This window comes from Leptopilina heterotoma, unplaced genomic scaffold (assembly GCF_015476425.1).
Source record: "Leptopilina heterotoma isolate Lh14 unplaced genomic scaffold, ASM1547642v1 Lhet_17, whole genome shotgun sequence".
Lineage (NCBI taxonomy): Eukaryota > Metazoa > Arthropoda > Insecta > Hymenoptera > Figitidae > Leptopilina > Leptopilina heterotoma.
Genome location: NW_025110886.1, coordinates 301,279 through 326,325, shown reverse-complemented (window position 1 = coordinate 326,325; position 25,047 = coordinate 301,279). Strand labels below are relative to the sequence as shown.

Genomic DNA, 25,047 nt, shown 5'->3' with positions numbered 1-25,047 from the left:
TTTTTATGTGACATATTGTTCTTTTATTTGAATCGTCGTTTTACAGAATTACCAAAAATCAGAATTCATGCGTCTTGTTTATTTAAAATTAAGAGACCGAAATAGTAAAACATACTGGGACTGCAATCGTTTGCTGGAGATCAGTCACTGCGATGAATGATGATGAAGTCATTGTGCTTAGGGGTCCCAACGAATCATCAAAGGATGATAAGGATTATGGAATTTTAATATACGATTCAAAAAGTGTAAAAGATTTTTGCGGTTTGTTTTAGGGAATTGTTTGCGCAGAAAGGAGAAAGACTAGACCAAAAAGGGAGCAATAAAAAATGTAAGTAATTAGCTCTTGAGAAATTCCAAACAGTGTTTTGGTCTAAAGGGATCTTCTTCGTAAATCTGAGGTTTTCGAGGCTGATGAGGGGTTTTCGGCATATACGAGCATCCAGAGTCGAAAGGGTGGTCGTTGGCCAGTTGAAATCGCGACTTATGGCGCCTGTTTCCGTTGTACTAATTTGGAGAGAGCTTGCTAACGAGCCTTTTGAGGTCGTAAGTTTAGCCGTTGCGGCCGCGGTCTGTGGAGTAGCCGCCCGCAAGCCCGGTCCGAGTGCCGATGTACCTTTTCTCATTCTATCCTCCTTATCCCTCTCCTTCCTCCATCGTTTTCCTCCACCTCCCTCATCCCTTCAACATATATATTCTTTAAGGACAAAAGTATACTGCGCGTTCAGTACAGTCACACACACAAACAACGGGTCGAGTCTGCGCGACTCCTTCGCTACTATATTCCGAGTGGGGATCCTGAAAACGTGCTCGACTCACGCTCTTTCGAAACTTAGTGCGCGCCACAAGCTCGCCGGATTCGAACGCAACTTAATTTTGAGCTTGATTCGCCGGAACCTCGTGTTCGGAAAAACACTTTTTCCAAAACAAAAATTAATTGTCCACCAAAAAAAAGGGTATTTTGGGAAAAGAAAAAAAGTGTGTTCAGCGAAGTCCAAGTGGAGAAGAAAGTCGACTTGGACTTTTTTTGGGGGGCTGGGGAAAAAAGTTTTCACATTCCAAATGAAGGAAAAGTTAACGATTCTCCAGTGAATGATAAATACATGAAGTACCCCGCGGGGAGATTGATCTCTTCCGCCTGGGAAACCGATAATCACCTCATTGAGTTATCTGATGGGAGTTGAATCTGGCTTTCGAATCTGAGAAACAAAACGATATCGATGGTTCGAAAAGAGACTAGACACCCACCTAATAATCCCTTATTCTCAAATTTTGCAATTAGGATTAGATAATTAAAATTTGCAGAAGAAATAGAAGTAATTCCGTTTCCCTTTATTGAGTGATTAAAAAAAACTCAAGAATGAATAGTTCCTAGAAGTTTCGAACAAGAAGAGGAGTGAAGGACTTTGAAAATGAGCGGGAGTTCAGTGCTACTGTGCATGTTTGCACTTCTTGTGATGATACAAGGTAAGATCAAAAAAAAATTTTTTCTTCGAAAGTGGGACTTAATTTCTGTACCCTCGTAATAACCGTTCTTGACAAACATGACAATTAGATTTAGATAATTACTAAATTAGCAGAGACATTACACAAGTTTGTCCGGATTATTTAAAGAATCAAAATGATTAAAAAAAAATGAAGAAAGAATATTTTTAGGTAGGTTCGAACAAGAAGAGTAGGAATTAATTAAAAGAAATACAGTATATTATCTACTTATGCATATTTATTATTTTCGTCCCCCCCCCTACGTTATAATGTAATATTTGAGTCGTAAATAAATTTATCGTCCATAAAAACATCCATTACAAGGAAAAGAAAAGCGCACTGAATATCATAAAAAACCATCAAAATCATCTTCTTAAGCTCTTGCGCATCGCAGGTCCATAAGTCAAGTGTCAGAAAATCAGAAGCGAAACATTCTAACGGTAATGTCTTTTTTATGCATCTTACACTGATACTTCTAACAAGAAATCCTTTGATGATAATAAAAAAGTAAGCGATAAAAAGAATCTCCAAACGACTGTTGTCTTGATAAATTCAAAACTGCCCCGAGTACGAGAAAGGGATTACATGCAAATTTTTTTTACAAAAACCTTTTGAATTTTTTTAGTTCTACAAGTTGGAGTTAAATGCAGGACTTAAAATTTAATCAATTGCGTTTTGATCCAAAAAGTAATAAAATCTTCTGGCCCAGGAGATTTCAACTTCTTACAACGTAAGAAGTTGCCTTCTTTATGAATTTGGATCGTAAAAATAGTAATACCCCGAGGCATTCGAAAACTGGACTCCGGGACCGTATATCTTGTTTGGCCCGAAAACTCTTCACTTTTCTTGTCAACAGAACTGTTTTCCTGGGTCATTCGATCCCAGGTTAAAATTAAAGTATAAAATATTGTAATCGCTCATAAATAATCTCTTCCATATGTAATAGTTCCCTCACGAATTTTAATTTTGTTCCAGTAATCCAAATTAATACATCTGGATCTGTTCTAGATCCATTGAATGAGGATTCAAATAAACAGACAATTATAACTTAAAATAATAGTTTCTTCCTTTCTTGAAAACCTGCCCCTTTCAGATCAGAGTTTTTGCTCTGTGAATAAATCAGTTATTGAATGTTCGCATAATTGGAATTGTCTGTTCACAGTCTGAAGAAAAATTAATTTGATCCCCTTACATTATTTTTAGGGTAATCAAGGTTTTTACGAGGGGCTGATCACTCAGAATCCAATTCAAGAAAAATTTGAAAATTTATTATTATTTGCATGGATTCACATGGAATCGTAGGGGACGAATTCTCTGAATCTTGGATTCACATGAAATTGCTTGGATTCGTAAAAGTCGAATCCTTATGATTTCTTAAATTTCGGGCGGATTCTCCACGGATTTCCTTGTATTCGTAAATAATCATTCCCTTACGAATCTTGTATTCGAGAGTGAACAGCCCCTCGCTCGGGTTTTTATGTTCTGGCAGTTGCGCTAAGCAAACATTCACACGCGTTTGTTGTAGCTAGTTGAAAATACTTTCTATTTGTAATAATCGAATTAAATTTTGGAAGAAAACTAAAAATTGCTCTAGGGTCCTCTACTTTCAGAAGTTTTTAAATAAATTCCAAAACTCAAAAAAATTGTTTCCAAAGAAAGCGGATTCAAAGCAAATTGTTTTTTACATCATCGTTTAATATTATTATTTAATGATAATAATATAAATAAATTAAGGTCGTATTATACATAACTAAAGCAGTAAAATAAACGATATGAAATGATTTGATGAAGGTCAGTTAAAATTTTGTTGGGGACCGCAAGAGTTTGCGATTTCAACGCAAACAATTTGGACAATATATCCACAGAGGGCAAAAGACCAGGACCTTTGTCACGATTCATTATTGCTCGTGAGTGCATAGCCCGTCAGTCATTTCGGTAAATTGTTATTCGCTGCAGTTCGAACCTTCAATCACGCTGATTGACGTTGTACTTTATACATACACAGTACCATTAAGCGGGGGAGTACGTGCACGCGTCATGTCATGAACGTTCACGTTTATCATTTTCCGCGTATTTTGCTATCTCGCTCGCCACGAAAACAGTCAAGCTTAATCAAAACAGGCAAACCGAACCCAACACACCCCCCCCCTCCTCCCCCCACCACGCGTTTAAAGTACTAATTGCGTCACGTTGTCCTCAACCATCAAGAAACCACTTATCAGATTTCGTAATGATAATAAATTTCACACTAACATTAAGGGGATACATTCAGCAAACATTGTTATATTATTACAAAATATTGTTGATATTTATAAAAATAATTGAGTTTTGCATGAATTTTATTTTTTATATATTTTTTTCCTAAACAAAAAGAAAGCCAAATAAATGACAAAAAAAAAGAATCTTTTTCTCCACTGTTGGATCTGAAAAAAGATTTCGATTTCTATTGTATTTGTGTATGTGTGTGTGTGTGTGTGTATCGAATCGAAGCGAGAGAAAAGAGGTTCAAGTTGTACATTTTGCGTTTATCGTTTACTTCCAATTTATGAGACGATTTATTTCCATTGTTCATTGAATTTTTATACGCCACTACGCGAAACCTTTTCGCAGCAGAAGTCCCATGAGCTTTAACAAGCAAACAGAAAAATGAAAAAGTAAATATTGCTTTGACGTGCACTTAGATGGATTTGACAGTCACATTTTTGCTATTTGCTTATTCTTAAATAAATAAACGTGTCAACAATAAAAAAAAAAAAAAGGTTGGAAATTTATTTATAAAAAAGAAATTATCGAACTATGAAAAAAAAATTTTTTTCTCTATTCTAAAACAAATGATTTTTTTCAAAAGAACTTCTTTTTGAAAAAAGTAAAAAATTTTCTATCAGAGGGGAAAGAATTTCTTTTTTCTTTTTTTTTGTAAAACAATTTTGTTGCAAAGAGGAAATTGTACAATCAATTTATCTGCTTTTGATGTGAGGCAAATTGTGGTTTGTATTCTATTAAGGAATTAGCGTACGATTATTGAACTGATTAGAAATAAATTATCATCCTCTGCGCTTCTGTTTTGCATTATAGGAACTCCGATATTAAACTTTAGTTATTCTATTTTAAAATTGTAATAAAAATACTGTTATCGAAATTTCCTCCTGGGAAGTTAATTATAAAATTTTCTTCACAATTTTAAATAAAAATTTTATTTTCCAATCTAAATCACATTATTTGAAGGTGATTTTTACAGATGTAGAATCGTCCTTTTTTATTGTATAAAAAGCAAACATTTTACTTGCACAACAGCATTATGTGGCCTAAAATCCGTGTACAAATATTTGCTCTGAATACACTGCATAGACATCATTTTTTTCCTCTTTTTTTTTTGTTGTGTTGTAGCTGACGGAAGAAACTCGGAATTTTTTTTTCTCCACGGAAGAAATTTAGAGCCGAACGGAAAGCCAAACGAGTTCAATGGTATCCGGAATGTAGTGAGTTTATTGTCGCCACTTCCGGTCTACAACAGGAACCGGAAGTGAATGGTACATTGGATATCGAAACAGGATTTTGAACAGTCAAGTAAAATTTGAATCTGAATCCTTTTTTGATAATAAAAAAAAAATTGTTTTCTCCCTATCATGTGTCATTTGTTTCTGAAATGTAGTGTTAATTGAATAACAATATAAAATTGAAAAAAGTATTTTTTTCTTTGGCCATGGTTACTAGCTGCGGTTAAAAGTCTGTAGCTTTTTCACTTCCCACTTTCCACTCACACTTTCCACTTTAACTTTACACTTCCCACTCTCACTTACCACTTCCACTCTAACTTCTCAATTTCTATCTTACTTTCAACCCTTACTTCCCACTTCCACTTTCAAAAATTTCACTTTACACTTCATACTCTCACTTCCCACTTCCACTCTCACTTTCACTTTACACTTTCCCTTCTCACTTCCCACTATCCGATTCCACTTTCACTCTCACTTTGACCTTCTACTTTCCACTTCCACTCTCACTATACACTTTTTACTTCCACTCTCACTTCCCACTCTCACTTTACACTTCATACTGTCACTTCCCACTTCCACTTTCCACTATTACTTCTTACTTTCCACATCCCACCTTACTTCCCACTTCCACTCTCACTTTTCACTTCCTACTTTCACTCTCACTACCTCTTTATACTCCTACCTCCTCTTTTCAATCTCACTTCCCACTTTGTATAGTTTGAGACAGGAAGGTGGAAAGTGAGAGTTAAAAGTCGAAGGGAGAGTGGAAATTGGAATTTAGAGTGAAAGTGAATAGTGAGAGTAGGAAGTGGAAAGTGAGAGAGGAAGCGGGAAGTGAGAGTGGAAGTGAAAAGTAAGAGTGAAAGTGGGAAGTTAGAGTGGAAGTGAATAGTGAGAGTAGGAAGTGTAAAGTGAGAGTGGAAAGGGGAAGTGGATAGTGGAAAGTGAGAGTGGAAGTGGAAAGTGAGAATAGGAAGTGAATGGGAGAGTGGAAAGGGGAAGTGGATAGTGGAAAGTGAGAGTGGGAAGTGCAAAGTGAGGGTGAAAATGGGAAGTGAGACTGGAAAATGGAGTGAAAATTGGGAAGTGGAAAGTGAGAGTAGAAAAGTTATAGAATCGACACCCAGCGCAGTTATCTAATTTCATCATCGAACTCGGGGATAAATCGATTATTGCAAAAGAAAAGGCAGACGCGGTGGAAGAAAATTTTCTGACACATCATACTTGACTATTTTCCTATTAAGTTAAAATGTAGTTCTCTGAAATGAGCAAAAACCAATTGTTTTCACGCTTCGCTTTTCGTTTTCTTTTCCTAATCGATAAACTTTACAAATGACTTAGTGTGCTCTGCATCGATTCTTCTTTCACTGAAATTAAATTTACCCCGAGACTTATTCGTAATTACGACTGCCTTAAGACAATGATGAGATCCGTCCCGGGTCATCCGGAAGGGAGAGAACGCGGATGAGGAATATAGGATAATAAGGATGAGTAAGAAGTGAAGAGAGAGAGAGAGCAGAAGTACGTGCCTGGAATGAGGCGCGTCTTCCAAGTACGAATTACTTTGACAAACTCGTCAGTGATCGCGCACTATATCCTTCGAAAGACGCTGCTTGTTAGAACCTCAGGGCTTCAGTTTCCTAGCCGAAATGGAAACCTAATGGCTCCTCATCCTGAAAGTTTCCGATCACAGGGATAAGACATTTCGTTGCTACCTAATTTATGCGAGAGTAAGAGTAGCAGCGTAAGACTTACACGACTTGAATTGCGAACATCTTTTGGGAGAATCATAATCTCGATTTAGAACCTCATAGGAATCATCATGGATTCCCTCACCTCACCTCTCCTCTCCTCTCTTCCCTCCTTCATTTTGTAGAGGGATTTCTATTTGGTTCCCTCTAAGTCTAATTCATTTAAAATTCAATCTGTTTTCCTTTTCCAAAATAGATTCTTCACAATTTCTTTGATTTCAATCGCAGTCCGACATTCTCCAAAGCAAACGGAATTTATTTATCTTACAATTCAAATTAGACGATAAGTTTATTTATTCTCGAGATGCTTACAAATTCTGTTTTTGGAAGAGGAAACAATCAATGTTGAAATTCCATTAGATAATTCCTTTGTGAGATGAAGTTTTCTTTTTTTTTCTGCTATGCTCTTAAACAAAATGGGATTCCTTTCGATGAATAATAGAAAAGAATGTTTTCATAGTCGAAGGGAATTTCAAAGGAAATGTATATATTTAAATTAAAATCGTGAATTATTTAGAGAAAAATTTAATAAATAATTTTTGTATTATTCTTTATCCATGTCAGGTAACTTTGAACTCGGGTGTAGACGTCGGGTGCTCCTTGTGCGCAGGGAACTCCAAATGATACGATGCCGATTTGTTTTCCATCTGATATTAAAGCTCCGCCTGAATCGCCCTGGAATTATTTAATTAATTATTTTTTAACAAGAATCTCATGCAGTCGATTACGTAACTCGTTCCGGATTCCATATTCTGGGAGTCGATACTGTAACTTTACCACTTCCCGTTTCCTCTCTAACTTCTCTCCTCCACTTTCCACTCTTACTTATTACTCTCCCTTTACACTTTCACTTTACACTTTAACTTCCCACTTTCACTTTCCACTCCCACTTCCACTCATACTTCTCACTCTCACTTCTTTCTTTCACTCTCACTTTACACTTCCACTCATGCTTTTCACTCTCACTTCTTTCTTTCACTCTTACTTTACACTTCCACTCATGCTTTTCACTCTCACTTCCTTCTTTTACTCTCACTTTACACTTCCACTTATACTTCTCAGTCTAACTGTACACTTCCACTCGCACTTCCTTTTTCACTCTCACTTCCCACTTCCTCTTTCTACTCTCACTTACACATTTCACTTTCATTTTTCACTTCCTCTCTTCACCCTCACTTCCTCTTTTCACTCTCACTTTCCACTCGCACTTCTTTCTTCCACTTTCCCGTCTCACACTTCTCAAAGTTGGAGGAGGGAAATTATTGTGGGAAGTGGGAGTATAAAGTATGAAGTGAGAGTATAAAGAGGATGTGGAAAGTGAGAGGGAAAAGTGAGGGTGAAAAGAGGAAGTGAGAGTAAAAAGGGGAAAATGAGAGTGAAAAGTGGAATGTGAGAGTAGAAAGTGAAAGAGGGAAGTAAGAGTAGAAGGTAAAAGTAGAAAGTAGAAAGAGGAAGTAAGAGAGGAAAGTGGAAGTGGGAAGTGAGAGTAGAAAGAAGAAGTGGAAAGTGAGGGTGAAAAGAGGAAATGGGAAGTGAGAGTGGAAAGTGAGGGTGAAAAGAGGAAGTGAGAGTAGAAAGAGGAAGTGGAAGTGAAAAGTGATAGTGAAAAGAGGAAGTGAGAGTAGAAAGAGGATGTGGAAAGTGAGAGGGAAAAGTGGAAGTTGAAAGTGAGAGTGGAAAGTGGAAAATGAGAGTGAAAAGTGGAATGTGAGAGTAGAAAGAGAAAGTGGGAAGTGAGAGTGGAAGGTAAAAGTAGAAAGTGGAAAGTGAGAGTGGAAAGAGGAAGTAAGAGAGGAAAGTGGAAGTGGGAAGTGAGAGTGAAAAGAGGAAATAGGAAGTGAGAGTGGAAAGTGAGGGTGAAAAGAGGAAGTGAGAGTGGAAACTGGAAGTGAGAGTAGAAAGGGGAAGTGGAAGTGAAAAGTGACAGTGAAAAGAAGAAGTGAGAGTAGAAAGAGGAAGTGGATAGTGAAAGTGAAAGGAGGAAATGGGAAGTGAGAGTGGAAGGTGAGAGTGAAAAGAGGAAATGAGAGTGAAAATTGTAATTGAGAGTAGAAAGGGGAAGTGGGAGTGAAAATTGGAAGTAGGAAGTGGAAGTGGAAAGTGAGAGTGGGATTTAGAATAGTTACGGAATCGACCCCCTGGATTCCGTATTTTAGCTTTAAAAATGAGAATCACTAGTCGACCACTAGAAAAGTGATTTATGAAAATTTTTATCAAAATTTCGATAGTTAATTTTCATCCCATTTTCAACGGAATGATGGAACCTCTCCACGCACTTGGAATTGAAATTCGGTCAACGATTTGATGGAATGACGATAAAAATTATTATTATTATCATTTCCTGATGGAATCTTCGAAAATATTCATCAAATCGAGTCTAATTTTTTCAAAATCCTTCAAATCTTCCTATCATCATCGGGGAGAATATCACTTTTCCCAAAATCATTCCAAGCGTGTCCCATGAATATTGCTTTTCGAAATCGAATAACATTTCAGTTGTAAAAACAATATTCAAATGGACATGTTTTCCCTCCATTTACTTTCAATAGAAATCTAGATATTAAATTACATTACAAGCTCCTTCTCCTTCCTCAGTTAAAGTACAAATGTGCGTTTTTCTCACATACGGAATTATTGATCTACATTTTGAATTTGGAAATATCTCCAACTTCAGTTCCTGTAAAGTTCTAGCAGCCGGTTCAATAAACTGTAAAGAAAAAAAAATAATTTTCGAACTTTAATAAAAATTTACACAGAAAAAAGTGAGTGTTATTTTAACACTGAATTCGGTGTTAAAAGTGTCTGCATCAAACTTTAGCTCGGAAGTGTTATTTTAACACCGAAAATAAGGTAAATTTTCTATTATAGAAAATTTATCCTCACTAAAATTACCCTACCAAAATTTACCCGCATCAAAAACAACACTCGCTTTTCTCTGTGTAATCGAATTTAGAATTTAGAAATTAGATTAATAAGAAAATTTTTCCCCTCACGCCTAATTTTCCGAAACCAATAAGTGTCGCCTCCTCATTGTATTCGAAATATTTAGATGGTAACGAAACTGGTTGAGCTAATTTTGTATAGAGAATATTTGTTGCAACTCGAATCAGTGCAATGTCATGTAAATGTTGACTTTTGTTGTAATTCTCATGTATAATGAACTTCTCGGCTTGATAAGCAGTGCCATTATCTGATTGACGATTAATTTCAGTCACAACTTTATAGACTGCAATCTCGAAACTGGAAAATTCATTTTCATTAATGAACAAAGCGTATTTTGTGTGTAATTATTAGTTATTAAAATTGATTCATGGGAAATTAGTAGCAGAGAGATGGTTTTAATTAATTAAAACTAAATTTGATTTAAGGTCGTGTAACATTCGATTCGTTAATAATAAAACGAGACAAATTCTATAAAGAGAAATTCCAATATCTATTTTTGTTAATATCAAACTCGAGGATTTGTGTAGGTGTACGAATATACCAACCTTCATCTGCTATTTATAATTATCTTTATTTTTGCCAAATGGATTATTGAATAACTGTATATTAACAATTTGGGCGCTAACTTCTTACTTACTTTTTTAAAAATAAAATTAGCAGTATAATATTAAGAAATAATATAGATTTTAAAAAATTTTAATTCAATAGTTAATTGAGAGTGTTTTTCTTACCCATCGACACAATGTGCAGCAGTGAGAACGTAACGTTCATTTATAATTGTTCCACCGCAGAGAAATCTATCCAAAAATTTGGTAATTATTTGAAATGGATATTTACCGATTGGAGCGTCTTTGCCTCCTACTACTCTTGGAATTAGTCCACCTGAAGTTAATTTTATAATTGGAAATTTACAGAGAAGAATAAAAATGTTTTAAAATAGTTTAATTAATTTTAGCAGATATTTTTAATTCCCGTCTTGATTTGATATTTCATTGACACCCACCTTGAGAACTCGTGATAAAAATAAAAAATATGGTTAATACTGTTAATTGCATGATGTTGCTTTTGTAAGTGAAAATAATCAAAGCGATTGAGTTACAATCTCGTAAAATTAATTTTTTTAGAATGGAAAATACGATTAGATTAATAATATCTTTGTGATTAGATTATTATAGGGTTTTTTATTTTATTTATTGTATGATGTAATACTGACTACAATGGCATTCACGTCATGTCATAAAATAGACAAGATAATAAAATAGGATACATCTAAGATGCTTCGTGCTTGAGAGATATTTTAACGTACCAATTACTGGGAATAAGGCTAAAATTTTCAAATTTGAAACAAAATTTTATGTGTGTGGCATAGCCAAACTTCATTGGCAATTATTATTAGAATTCTGATGGTATCTTCAGGGGGACTTTAGTTTTGCTAAATAGAGGAATTGACGAATTACTTCGTCAAGCATTTTTTTCCACCTAAAGCATTTCGAATTCCTCGCAACGAAACAAGAAATTCAACAAATAGGGGAGAAACTAGAGAAGTTGCTTAACATGCAACCTAAGAACTCCACCCTCCTCGTGTATGGTAACGAAATACATTTCCATTCGTTGAAGAATAATCCCGCAATGGGACATAATCCAGAAGTGCAAATCCTTAATTTTCCCCAAGAAAATTTTTTCTACACATATTCTAAAATCTCTTTTCAATTATTCAAAAAATAATTAATTTCCATTCCCCTCTATTCGGGAAGAAAGTAATTTTCAAAGCCCACACTGAATAATGAAGCCGGGAAGTAGCATTTGCAATAATTCCGTTAACCTCGGTCCAACAGACTGCTGACTGTAGCCTTAGAAAAAGTGTGAATTAACACGTTTCTTCGAGACGTGCCTCGCGATCCATGCAAATGTCTAAGTAAGCGTAGCTCCGTCAACCGGAAGAGCCCGAAACCTCTGTGGAAAGAGATGGAAATCCCTTTCGCTCAAGACAAAGTTGCCGAGTGGCCCGTGGAAATTCTCATGCATATCTTTAAAAAGAGGGGTTTTTGGTGGAAGATGAGATATACCAGAAAAAAAAGGTGAGAGAATTGAAGAATAGAAGTTAAGAGACGTAGAATAAAGTCAAATTTAAAGAATACGTTGAAAGAGAGAATATGCTGAGGGGGAAAAAGGCGAATCTTTTCTAACACTCTAGGCAAATAAATAGTCAAGTTTAAAAAGGTGAATGCCGTCGCGTCAAAAATCGATCAACTAAAAAGCTCGTTGAGCTACTCTGCAAAAGGACTGAGGGGGATCGAGGAAGAATGGAGTATAGGGGAATGGGGGGAAATACTCGAGTACAGTCTACTTCGTTGACGAGAGTGAGAAACTGCAAAATGTGCAGGTCGCTCGATTCAGTCCCCAATGATGTCAGCACTAGTTCGTTCGCGATGGCGGTTTGCAAACTTAAAGGTAATGGGACACAATAAAATCCCCAAAATAAGAAAAATCGTGCATTGAACAGATTCAGTTCACTGGCATCTTTTTCCCAACTGAATGAAGATTTGATTTTGCCAGATTGGAAAATTTAATAACATTTCACCCTCATTGAAGATTCAGAATTTAGTATAGATTCGACTGAATCTAATTTCCAGAGATGAAACTTAGAAAGTCGAATGTCTCCCAAGAAACAAAAGTTTTGACTGTTTGGGGAAGAAAATTGTGTCAAACAAAATGAATTGAAAGTGTGAGGGAAATGCATTTCTTCCTTGAACCGCAAAATGGTCATTCGGTATAAGCGCGTTGAAGTTGTAGGGAAAGCGGAAGAAGGCTGGTGTGTGACACTAAAGGTAAAAGCCATAACGTCCTAACAGCGATAAAGCCGAGGTCGCTGTGCCAGCGAGATGAAATGAGCTGGCAATAAAACCCGGAATGTGCTACGATGCATATAACTTCCCATTTGTTTCAATTTGCACTGCGACCCCATAACGGACGCAAAGCTGGCCCCTCTCCCCCTTAATTTCATACCCCTTACTCATCCTCCTTCAACATTTTTTCCATTTCCCTTATCTCTGCATCTTACACTTTATAATTCACATTTGATTACGTTTAATGTTCTCGGCTTTTTGGAGAATGTAGCCGTTAGGCGAATTAACATTTTCGCTTAAAAACTTAAGCCATTCAGATTTTCCTTTTATTCAATTCGCCTCTTTTTTTTAATAATTAAATATTTCGGGGTCGGCGTTCATAAAGTAAATTTTTATATTTAGATTCGATGACGTCAATAGAGTAGACGGAGGGTTTTTTTTCTCTCAATTTTTGACGTCACTAAAAGGATATTCATATTTAATACCTTACGATTGCGAAAATAAACCATTTACTACGTTATTTTATTTAGTCTTCTGGGGGTCAATTACGTGACTCTTTCTGGATCCCACATTCATCATTTGGGATTCCAGTTTTCGTAGTTTGAACTTCAGATTCCGAATTCTATATTCGGTTTATCATAATTCACATTATGAGCGTGAGCGTGGGAAGTGAGAGTGAAAGTGTAAAGTAAGAGTGGAAGTTGAGAGTGGAAAGTGAGAGTGGATAGTGGAAGTGGGAAGTTAGAGTGGAAAGTGAAAGTGTAATGTGAGAATGAGAAGTAAGAGTGGAAGCGGAAATTGAGAGTGGAAAATGGAAGTGTGAGGTGAGAGTGAGGAGTAAGAGTGGAAGTGAGAGTGGAAGTGAGAGTGGAAGTGGAAATTAAGAGTGTAAAGTGAGAGTGAAAAGTGAGAGTGAGACGTAAGAGTGAAATTGTAAAGTGAGAGTGAGAAGTAAGAGTGGAAGTGTGAAGTGAGAGTAAAAAGTGGAAGTGGAAAGTAAGAGTGTAAAGTAAGAATTGAAGAGAAAATTAAGAGTGTAAAGTGAGAGTGGAAGTTAGAGTAGACAGTGGAAGTGTAAAGTTAGAGTGGAAGTGGGAAGTGCAAGTGTAATGTAAGATTGAGAAGTAAGAGTGGAAGTGGAAATTGAGAGTGTAAAATGGAAATGTAAGATGAGAGTAAGAAGAAAGAGTGGAAGTGAGAGTAGAAAGTAGAAGTGTAAGGTGAGTGTAGAAAGTGGAAGTGGGAGTGGAAAGTGAGAGGGGAAAGTGGAAGTGAAAATGAGAGTGGAATTGGGAAGTTAGAGTGGAACGTGGAAGTGTAAAGTGAGAGTAAGAAGTTAGAGTGGAAGTGGGAAGTGAAAGTGTAATGTGAGAATAAAAAGTAAGAGTGGAATTGGGAAGTGAGAGTTAAAAGTGGAAGTGTAAAGTGAGAGTGAGAAGTAAGGGCGTAAGAGGAAATTAAGAGTGTAAAGTGAGAGTGGGAGTTGGAAGTTAGAGTGGAAAGTAGAAGTGTAAGAGTGAGAAGTAAGAGCTAAAGAGGAAATTGAGAGTGTAATGTGAGAATGGAAAGTGGAAGTGAGAGTAGAAAGTGGAAGTGAAAGTGAGAGTGGAAGTGTAAAGTGAGAGTAAGAAGTTAGAGTGGAAATGGGAAGTGAAAGTGTAATGTGAGAATGAAAAGTAAGAGTGGAAGTGGGAAGTGCAAGTGTAATGTGAGATTCAGAAGTAAGAGTGGAAGTGGAAGTTAAGAGTGGCAAATGGAAGTGTAAGGTGAGAGTGAGAAGTAAGAGTGGAAGTGAGAGTAGAAAGTAGAAGTGTAAGGTGAGGGAAGATAGTGGAAGTAGGAGTGGAAAGTGAGAGTTGAAGTGGAAATTGAGAGTGTAAAGTGAGAGTGGAAGTGGGAGGTTAGAGTGGAAAGTGGAAGTGAGAAGTAAGAGTGTAAGTGGAAATTGAGAGTGAAAAATGGAAGTGTAAGGTGAGAGTGAGAAGTAAGAGTAGAAGTGAGAGTAGTAAGTGGAAGTGGAAAATGAGAATGGGAAGTGGAAGTGTAAAGTGAGAGTAAGGAGATAGAGTGTAAGTGGGTATTACAACGTAACCAAAAAGAAAAATTCCCGATTGTACTTATGCAGTAACAAAAAAAAGTTTTCTATTAAAAAAAAACAAAAAGCAACTTTTTCCGTACAAAATATAAACTTTGTAGAGCATCCACTAACCGCAAAAACACGTTTAGTTGCACAAATGAAATTAATATTCAGCGTAACATTCATAAAGAAAATTGTAGTTTACACAAAAAATTTTCGTAAAACAGTGATGAAGACAATTTTACCGTGTGGTGTGGTACGCCTTGAAGCTGCGTACGCGAGACATGCTACGAATACGAAAGGGAGTATATTCTATATACATTGAGAAAGAGAGAGAGAGAGAGAGAGAGAAAACGAAACGAGTTGTTTCACAAATTGCGCTTCGTTAGAGTAATCGGAAAAGATAACGACATAGACAATACTTTTTCATTGACAAAGCGAAAATGTATATTCACGTTGAGTTAAAATATAGAAACACATATATATATACATGTAGAAAACTGTATATGAAAATCGAGAATTCCCGTTATCGGCAATTTAGTCTATATTTTATGCAACCCAATGGATTTATTTGTCCTGTTGCTTTTCAGAAACAGCACATGTTTTCCGACAAGGCCACAACGAATTCCCCAGCGATTAGCACTAATGTGTTATATTTATCATTAAAATTACAACCACAGAAAGTCCATTTCCCTTAATTTTATAGTTAAACTACATTTCATGGAATGTGTATTATATTTTCTCCTAAAATCAAACCTAATGAGGTTAAAAAGTATGAACTGTTTTTCTACATTAATTTTCTTTGCGAATTTTAATTTAATGTAGATTTAAATTCTTTAAATTTAATTAAAGGAACATGACCTTTTAATACTAAATCTCTGTATTACAGATTAAACTGATTTTTCCTTACTGAACACCTTTATGTAACAATTCCCACTACTAAATTTCTTAAGAGTGAAAAATTTGTGAATGAAAATGTTGGAAAGGGACCTGGCGTCATCTTAGAAGTTTAAGAAGAGTGGCACCTTTCTAATCTGCTGATAATCGACACAAGTCATACTTGATGGAGGATAGAATTCTAAAAATAATTTTTTGGGGTGCTTCAACTTTTTGTAATATATCCCACAGAGGGTGGGGTACAATTAGTTTCGACCTAAATGCCAACTTCCACAACAGGAAACCCCGTGTTAGGCCGCTTCTAGATTAAATTAGATTAGATCTGACGCTGAAATTCTGGATCAATATCATTTTCACCCCAAATGATGAATAGTCCTAAAGAAAGAACAGATTTACAGTTTACTTAAAGCACTTTCTGAAATGTTTACTTTAATCAGCAATTAGTATCCCATAAAAAAAGGATGCTGATTCAAAATTTCGACTGAAGACTTTGACTAATTGTATAATTGTTAAATAAAAATAAACAGAATGGAGACTTTTAACGAGACTGGTAGTATTGTCGAGGCAACAAACAGTAACCCAGCACTGTAGTTCGCATTTTTTTTTATCTCTTCATAACCGCGTGTAGACCTTGCAATATATTACCGTACAGTAACGATGCACGTTGTTGTGTATACCGACCATGAAGAGATAAACAGCAGCCGGCAGATATTTGGGCCGGGGTGACGCTGCCAGGCAGTACGGTGGGTGGCTTCGTTTCAATTCAGATAGTGACGTCAGCATGGAAACTGGTTGGAAAGCGTTGTACTAGTACGAGAGACAGGCTGCCTCTGACTCTGTTTTGGAATGGGGGGGGGGGTTGCAAAAGAGATAGAGTTAGAGAAGAGGGGGCGGTTTGTAAAAAGCAAACAAACAAGGCCCGACGACTAGATAGCGCCGTTGAAATGTGTCTGCTTTTTACTTCAGTTTTTGTCTCCACCAAAAAAAAAAAGAAAAAATTTATCGTTGTGATATTAAAATTTACCTAAAAAGCTGAATGGCCACATTGTAATAATGGAGATTGGCTTAGAATATAAATAAACGTTGATAACAGATTTAAACGCATGGGGACATAATGGTTTTGTTTCCTAAGATTTAGAAATCTGTTTTTTTTGCTGTTATTTATCAAATATCTATATGTCCACAAATCCTGTCCAAATAATTCCAATTAATTCATAACAGGTTCCGTGAATGAAAAACTATTTTTAAGTAACCTTTACCTCGAACTTGTAAAATGCAAAGGTCCTTTATTATTGGAGACGTGGAATACGGAATAAATTGACAACTTTAATTCAAGATCCATCAATCCGATACTTAGAATGTTCCTTTCACTATTAATATCTCTCTTCCATGAAGTTCAAGCTGAATTATTTTTGTAGTCGTAAGTGGAAAATCTGTAAATTCAGATACCTGGATAAAGAACCCAAGGTTATGTGGGGATGACCCCTCTTGTTCTGGTCAACCCACTAAAAACCACTCCCGTCTCTTTCTGGACTATTCTTCAACCTACGGAACTACCTATTGGCTTTGAACTTCGTGGGGTGAAGGTCCCATTTTGCACCTTTGAGATTTTTTCTAGGGTATCCTGGACGTCATCCTTTTCTGTAAGGGGATCCATATCGCGGATTTCCAGCGTCGTTTTCCGGTCCATCATCTGCACCTTACCTAAAGCTTCAATTAGCTTTGTCAACTCCTCAATGAAAGACGCCTTATTTAAAGTCCCTCCAATTTTAATAAGGTAACATTAGCCTAAGGTTAGTCTAACGTTAGCCTAAGCTCGGATGATAAGGAAATTTACATCCAGAACAAAACGTGGAAAAAAATCCTTTCGTTAAATAAAGCCCGTTTAATAATAGAACGTCTACCTATAGGATTGCTAATGAAATCTATAAATACAACAAATTCCAAATAGTTCTTCCCCCTGACCTTTGAAAACTAGTCCAGTGAAGAGTGATGGGAAACCGTTAATCGCTTACAAAAGCCAGATTCCACTATCTTTGATGCCATCATTGAGATATTGTGTTAAAGGATTGCGGTATAAACTAGTTTTTCCCACAAATCTAACCAACCTTTTGATGTTGAAAAGATTTACTTTCTGAATTTTCAATTTTCAGTGGCATTGTACAAATGCTTTAATTCAATTTTCGAATGTCTAGAGTTGAATGATATAAATGAGAATTGTCGACTGCTAATTCAGTTTTGAAAAATTAAGAAGATGAAAAATGTTTCGAGAGTACTTAGCTTGAGAAGGTCTTAATTGTAATTAGAGTTGTCGTTCGTACGTTGCGTAGGAGAAGATTGAGGCGAGTGCATAAATTTCTCCGCTTAACGCCTAACGTAGTTATTTTTCAAGCTAACGGGCTTAATACGTTAAGCGACTAACGACCCGTCGCACAGAAGCGACGAGCGCGAATTTAGTGACCGACCGAATCCAATTTAGTGCCATTATATTAAATGTCTCGCATAACACAGAAGTGGGTCTCTCTCCCCCTCCCCCCCCCCGCGTTGTAATTATATATATATCACTTGCAACTTCAGCTCTCTGGCGATAAATCCCCTTGAAGAATCTCGAGTGTTTTGTGACACATTCCCGAAATATTTTCCCTTCAGTAAAAATTTTTCAAATGACCTAGCTTTTTTTTATTACAACGGATTTTTTTTTCTGTATCTTCTATTTGGGAATGTGGAAAACTTGTTTATAGTGCGAGCAGAGAAAAAACAATCTTGGTGGGGGAAAAAAAAATCGTATTGTCTAGGAGAAAACTATTTTCAAAGAGAGCAACGAGAATGTCAAGAGTTCTGAAATGGTTCGTATATCACAAGATTTCCTGGATGACGAAAAAGATTTAAAGGCTATAAACATATTCAAACATAGTTCAAAGTAAACAGGGCACGAGAGAGCTTACTTTGGCGTGAAAGCGACACTTAAATCCAACTTGGGTAAAATTTGGATATAACTGTGTATTCAGGAAAATATATTTTTAAATAAGACTCTTGAAAGACCATTGGAATTCCGGAAGTGAAACGGAAGTTCGAATAGAAATTATTATTGTAATTCCCCTCGGAATCTCTAGAGAACACTTTCCGGGGATTTTTTTTTTCCCAACTGAAATACCATCATTTAAATTGATAAACATTCCGGATTGTCGGGAATTTAAAAAAAAGGAGGTCGAGAGAATGGTTATGGAGTTGAGGGATTCGTAGAGTGTATTGTTACTAAAATACTCCCCAACCGAAAAGTTCGAGATCTCTCGGAAAACGACCGAATTGTGTTTTTCCATTTATACAAGGATGGGGACGGTACTGTGGATTCCAAAGCGCGCTAAAAACCACGCGAGAGGGAAACGTTTTCTGCGGTGACGACGTGAAGGGTTCGCGCCAGTGGAATGGGACGAAGGGAAGGAGGGAATAAAAAAGAAGGGTTTGAGAGAAAAAGAGAGTGGAAATACGGGAATTAAAACAAACGAATGGAAAAAATACCCTTGGGAGTCTCTGTTCGAGGCGACACACAAATTGAAACTACAGGACCATTTCTGGCATGTTTTTTTTTACACTTTTCCCTTTTCTCATGTCGAATGTATTAATTTCTCGCTAAAGAAGAAGAAGAAGAAGCAGGAGGGGGAGGAAGTGGGTGTAAAGGTAGAGGGATTGGAGAATAAACTATCTCTGCTCGTTCCTCACTCGACTGCGAGATATCGCCTGAGGCGTAGCTTTGCCGAGCTTCTGGTCTATTTTTCATTTTCACTGAAGGTTTCCAAGTTTCATTTTAACAAAGTGCTTCCAACGGTTTTTCTTCAAATTTCTTACAATTAGAACACTGAATGCAATTTAAATCTGTCATGATAAATCTGCAGTCAGTTGCGGTTACTGGAAGTGCAATTTACTAAAGAAAACATAATTTTGACATTTGCACGATATAATTTGTTTTAATCGTTATTATTAATATATCTCTTTACTTTATTTTACGTCAACGAATCTTTGTAATAAAGAAATATTTATTTCTGCTATTCCAGGTCAAATCTTTAAATACCTCAGGTCATTTGCGTAATCGATTTCCATAGTCGATGAAAATATCAACATTTTAGAAATTTTCAGCTCAAGCAAGGTTGTGAATCCCAGAATGAACGATGTAATGTTTGATAGATCTAATTGGTGAAATTAATTCCAATAATTATTATCATAGATATTCCATTGGAAGTCCCCCTCGGAATATCTGTAGAAACTCCCCTCGAGGCGGACATTACAAATTTCCTATAAGCTTCCGCTATAAAGCTTCTCAGATCACAGGATTTCCTACAGATTTTCTGGTTTTAATAGGAAGTCTGACGGAATTCCTAAAGAATAACCAGAGGGCACTTTCAAAGAAATCTTTCCAACTGGGTCAAAGTGAGAGATCCAATATGGAAATTGTTTTTAATTCAGTGAATTAGTTTTAAATTCACATTATTCAGGGTTTTCTAGAGTCGCTAATTATGAAACCACAGCAGATTTTCACACCCATAAAAATCGTGAATCAATTTTTAAAAATTTTTCCCTATTTTGCTTTCAGCTCAAGAGTGATCTACTTCTGGAGAATCACCCATATAATAAAATTTAGTTCACCTAACGAGAAAGTAAGAAAGAGAGGAAGAGACTGGTTAGGGAGAAACTAACTTAATTAGGCTCGGGACTGAAAACATAAGAACTTCTGAGTTTCTTGAAACTTGAAAACGAGTTTAAGTTTCGTGTGCCATTCCTTGCTTACCGCGAATTGTAGAAAACTGCAAATGTTTTGTCACTTTTCTCCAAGAAGCAATGTTGAAAGAAAGTTATTTTAGAAATTCCTTTATTAACAATTTTCAAATTGAATGTCAATTGTTGTTTCAATTCCAGGGGAATCTAAAAATATTTGTACTTAATTAATTCTCCAATGTTGGAGTAATTTTGTTCGTAATAAAGGTACTATCATTAATTTATTTGTGAGATTAAATGTTCCATTTTCTTTTTTATAGGTTTTTAGAAAAAGATTTCAATCAGTGAAAGAAAAGGCTGGTGCTCGTAAAAGAAGGTCGTTTTATATACTGGGTACGATAAGGATGCATGTCCATCAGTGGCAGTGAAGCGGCAACATAGGTATCGTGGCTATTATCGTCTCGTTGATCAACCCCATATCTCGGGCAGCTCGCGTAAATGGCGCGAACATCCGCGAGGTACTTCCTAACTTATCGTCTAAGGAAGTACCTCCCTTGCTCCTATTTCCCTCTTCCTCTCCCATCTCACCGCTATTGACTAAATCTTCTCCCTTCAGCTTTTTCACAAGCTTCTCGAGCTCCATTGCCCCTCTTCCTGAATAAACCCGCAAAAAAAAACTACCATCTTTAAACTGAAAAGTATCAGCAAAACGGAAGACAAGTCTTTTCAGTTTTTAAACATCAAGCGAAAAATTCTGTTCTAAAAGAGGTTAAGGACTTGGAATTTAAAAACTGCATTTGGAGTTTTAGGGAAAAGTATTTGTCAAGTATTTGTTGTGGACAGATGGATTTACAAGTTATATTTTTTACTGAATTTGAAAATGGAATCTACTTCAAATATTGTGTCCCAGGTGGAAAAGTTAATGTTAGACTAACGTTGATTAACGATAGATTAACGTTAGACTAACCTTAGGCTATCATTAGATTACCTTAGGCTAACGTTAGACTAACTTTAGGCTATCATTAGACTACCTTAGGCTAACGTTAGACTAACTTTAGGCTATCATTAGACTACCTTAGGCTAACGTTAGACTAACCTTAAGCTAACTTTAGACTAACCTTAGGCTAACGTTAGGCTGTCATTAGATTACTTTAGGCTAACGTTAGACTAACCATAGGCTAACCTTAGGCTAACGTTAAACTAACTTTAGGCTATCATTAGACTACCTTAGGCTAACGTTAGACTACCTTAGGCTAACCTTAGGCTATCATTAGATTACCTTAGGCTAACGTTAGACTAACCTTAAGCTAACTTTAGACTAACCTTAGGCTAACGTTAGGCTGTCATTAGATTACTTTAGGCTAACGTTAGACTAACCATAGGCTAACCTTAGGCTAACGTTAAACTAACTTTAGGCTATCATTAGACTACCTTAGGCTAACGTTAGACTACCTTAGGCTAACCTTAGGCTATCATTAGATTACCTTAGGCTAACGTTAGACTAATCTTAAGCTAACTTTAGACTAACCTTAGGCTAACGTTAGGCTATCATTGGACTACCTTAGGCTAACGTTAGACTAACCTTACGCTATCATTAGATTACTTTAGGCTAACGTTAGACTAACTTTAGGCTATCATTAGACTACCTTAGGCTAACGTTAGACTACCTTAGGCTAACCTTAGGCTATCATTAGATTACTTCAGGCTAACGTTAGACAAACCTTAAGCTAACTTTAGACTAACCTTAGGCTAACGTTAGGCTGTCATTAGATTACTTTAGGCTAACGTTAGGCTACCTTAGGATAATATTAGGGAGACCTTAGGCAAACGTTAGACTAACGTTAGGCTAACGTTATAATCTGACATTAGTGACCAAAAAATGTCGTTACATTAACGTTAGTTAACATTAGTTAACGTTAGTGGCACTACCTAAGGTTAACATTTCCACCTGGATGGGGGAGATTGGAAGGGAGATTGGATGTAAACTTCCTTATCATCCGAGCTGTGCAATGCAGACCTCTACTTTGCCTGATGGATCATTTGCTAAATGCTGTAAGCCAAGGTCAATGTCCCCATCAGCTGATTCTTAGTGTTCACAGTCTTCTGTCAATTTGGAGGGCAATTAACAAAAACTGTATCCAAAAATTTTACCACAATGTCAAAGAATTTTATGGACATGAATGCCAAACTTGATGACACGCTCTCTAGACTCACTGATATGGAGGATAGAGTGGTTGACTTGACGGATCTTCTTGCTGTTGTTGGGGAGAGACATGACAAGTATGAGGCGGGATGTTCTTAGCACTCGAGACTAATGACTGCATCAATGAAATTGGCGATCAGTTGGAAAGAAATTGTAATCTAGTTTTGTTTAATCATCCTGAGGATAAAACTCCAAAGCCTAAAAAGGGAGACATTGTTAAAATTGGAGGGACTTCAAAAAAAGGCGTCTTTCATTGAGGAGGTGACAAAGGTAATTGAAGCTTTAGGTACGGTGCAGATAATGGACCGGAAAACGACGTTGGAAATCCGCGATATGGATCCCCTTACAGAAAAGGAAGACGTTCAGGATGCGCTAAAAAAATCTCCAAGGACCTTCACCCCACGAAGTTCAAAGCCAATAGGTAGTTCCGTAGGTTGAAGAATAGTCCAGAAAAAGACGGAAGTTTTTAGTGGGTCGACCAGAACAAGAGGGGTCATCCCCACATAACCTAGGATTCTTTATCCAGGTATCTGAATTCACAGATCTGCTAATTTTGACGGAATTCAAACATTCGAATATTGTACCATGTCACCTAAGTTATTTTTAAATTTTAGACCTACAAATTATACGAGAAGGGCTTGTCCCATTAATATTCCAATCAAAAATTTTTCCTTTATCATTTTCTGCTTCGTGGAATGCTCCCATTTCGACAAAACAAAATAATATCATCCGGTAAATGAAGGGACTACATATTTTAATGGAAAAGCATTTGCAGATAGTGGAAATGGAGGGCAGGGATTTTCCCTCGATGAGCGATGAACGGCGCGGGGGCCAAAATGGAGAATGAAAATCCAGTGCCGAGTCAAATTCGATCTTGCAAACCATGCGAGAGATACCGCGGTCGCATGTCCCTCTAAAACTGCGGGATAATCCGTTTAGAGCGTTTCCTGCATTCATGCATGCATAGAGTCGAGCGGACATTTGCCCCGGTCAACGGTATTCGCGTCCTCCTCCACCTCCTACAAATAGTCGTCAGTAGGTGAGACCCGAGGGTTTAGCATCCAAATGGCGGCAATTTGCAGCAGGTGATAAAGGTGATAAAGGTGACACAGTGGTTGCGAGTTGGTTGGGACCCCCTGCAGTACCTCCCGACCGCCTGCCGAGGCGCTAAGCCCCTAAATAGCTACCCCTTCGACGCCCTGCCACCGACAACAAAGGGGAGTCGAGAGAGAAGAGCGAATATAAACGATGGCTCTCGTCTAGCGATGGCTACGAATCACGTTCTTCACAGATTTCTTTAATAAGTCATTGAAAATTTGGAAATTAATTATTTTTTAACGCATGTGGGACATATGTGTCCCACTTATAAAAACCACTCATAACTTTTTTAAATATTAATATTTTTAATTTGCGTTTGACTTGATTTCTTCAGAATCGGTCAAGGTACCTACAAAAATTAAAAGGAAACTGTAAAAAAATGTTTTATATAAAAAAATAAAAAGTTTATGCAAATAGGAAAAATTGGTTTAAAAACTCGGTTAGTTTTTGTACGTATGCTAGTGTTAAAAAAATTTTTAAGAAGCACACTATCTAAAGTATTTTGAACCCATGAATACAATTATGGTCCTAATTTTGAAAAATTCTCAAAAATTTAAAAATGGCGTATTCAAGATGGCGCCTGAGATAAAGAAGAAATATCTTACTTTACCCGAACAGTACAAAAATTAATAAAAAGGAATAAAAAGTTTCTTAAGGTTTTTGAGGTCACTGAATACGAATTTGATACCAAACTGCCAATTTGACGGTTGGCAGATGTCAAACCAACTGTCAACTTTTATAAAAAGTAATTTATTTTTTATAAAAAAGACTGAAAAAGGGTTTTTGGGGTTGCTGATTACGAATTTTAACTCAAATTGACAATTTGACAGTTGACAGCTGTCAAAACAACTGTCAACTTTTATAAAAGTGGTTTATTTTTGATAAAAATGGCCGAAAAGGGTCTTTTTGGGGTTGCTGATTACGAATTTGAACTCAAATTGACAATTTGACAGTTGACAGCTGTCAAAACAACTGTCAACTTTTATAAGAGTGATTCATTTTTTTATAAAAATGACCGAAAAAGGATTTTTGGGGTTGCTGATTACGAATTTGAACTGAAATTGACAATTTGACAGTTGACAGCCATCAAAACAACTGTCAACTTTTATAAAAGTGATTTATTTTTGATAAAAATGACCGAGAACAGGGTTTTTGGGGTCACTGATAACGTATTTGATGCCGAACTGGCAGTTTTGTTAGGTGTGGTTAAGATGGTTATCAGCTGTCAAACCAACTGTCAACTTTTATAAAAAGTGATTCATTTTTTTAAAAAATGACGGAAAAAGTGTTTTTGGGGTCGCTGATTACGAATTGGATGCCAAACTGACAGTTTGGTTATAATTATCGTTTGGTTAAAATAATTATCAGCTGTCAAACCAACTGTCAACTTTTAAAAAAATGATTTATTTTTTATAAAAATGACTGAAAAGGGGTTTTTGGGGTCGCTGATTAAGAATTTAAACTCAAATTGACAATTTGACTGTTGACAGCTGTCAAAATAACTGTCAATTTTTGTAAGAAGTGATTTTGTTTTTGCAAAAGT

The 25,047-nt window shown here is 36.4% G+C and overlaps 2 protein-coding genes across 3 annotated transcripts in view; one reads left to right on the top strand and one right to left on the bottom strand.

Moving 5' to 3' along the window:
* Nucleotides 1-728: 728 nt before the first annotated feature.
* LOC122499632 (carbonic anhydrase-related protein 10) overlaps nucleotides 729-25,047 on the top strand; it is a 124,977-nt gene continuing 100,658 nt past the window's right edge. Inside the window, exon 1 of one of the 2 annotated variants that reach the window (XM_043608083.1) lies at nucleotides 729-1,464. In XM_043608083.1, the coding sequence (XP_043464018.1) occupies nucleotides 1,410-1,464 (55 nt within the window). In that variant the 5' untranslated portion in view covers nucleotides 729-1,409. The remainder of the gene's footprint in view (nucleotides 1,465-25,047) is intronic. The other variant, XM_043608082.1, reaches the window with a different exon arrangement.
* LOC122499633 (chymotrypsin-1-like) lies at nucleotides 7,201-10,798 on the bottom strand. Its single transcript, XM_043608085.1, has 5 exons — nucleotides 10,677-10,798; nucleotides 10,405-10,555; nucleotides 9,724-9,970; nucleotides 9,300-9,437; nucleotides 7,201-7,405 (listed from the first exon to the last, which is right to left on the bottom strand). The coding sequence occupies exons 1-5, from the start codon at nucleotides 10,726-10,728 to the stop codon at nucleotides 7,256-7,258; spliced, it is 738 nt and encodes a 245-aa protein (XP_043464020.1). The 5' UTR covers nucleotides 10,729-10,798; the 3' UTR covers nucleotides 7,201-7,255.

Coding starts and splice junctions, on each gene's coding strand:
- LOC122499633 (XM_043608085.1), bottom strand. CDS start 10,728: ATGCAATTAACAGTATTAACCATATTTTTTATTTTTATCACGAGTTCT. Junction 9,438..9,723: donor TTGGTTTCGGAAAATTAGGC/GTGAGGGGAAAA, acceptor TTTTCTTTACAG/TTTATTGAACCGGCTGCTAG. Junction 7,406..9,299: donor AAGGAGAAGGAGCTTGTAAT/GTAATTTAATAT, acceptor AAATAATTCCAG/GGCGATTCAGGCGGAGCTTT.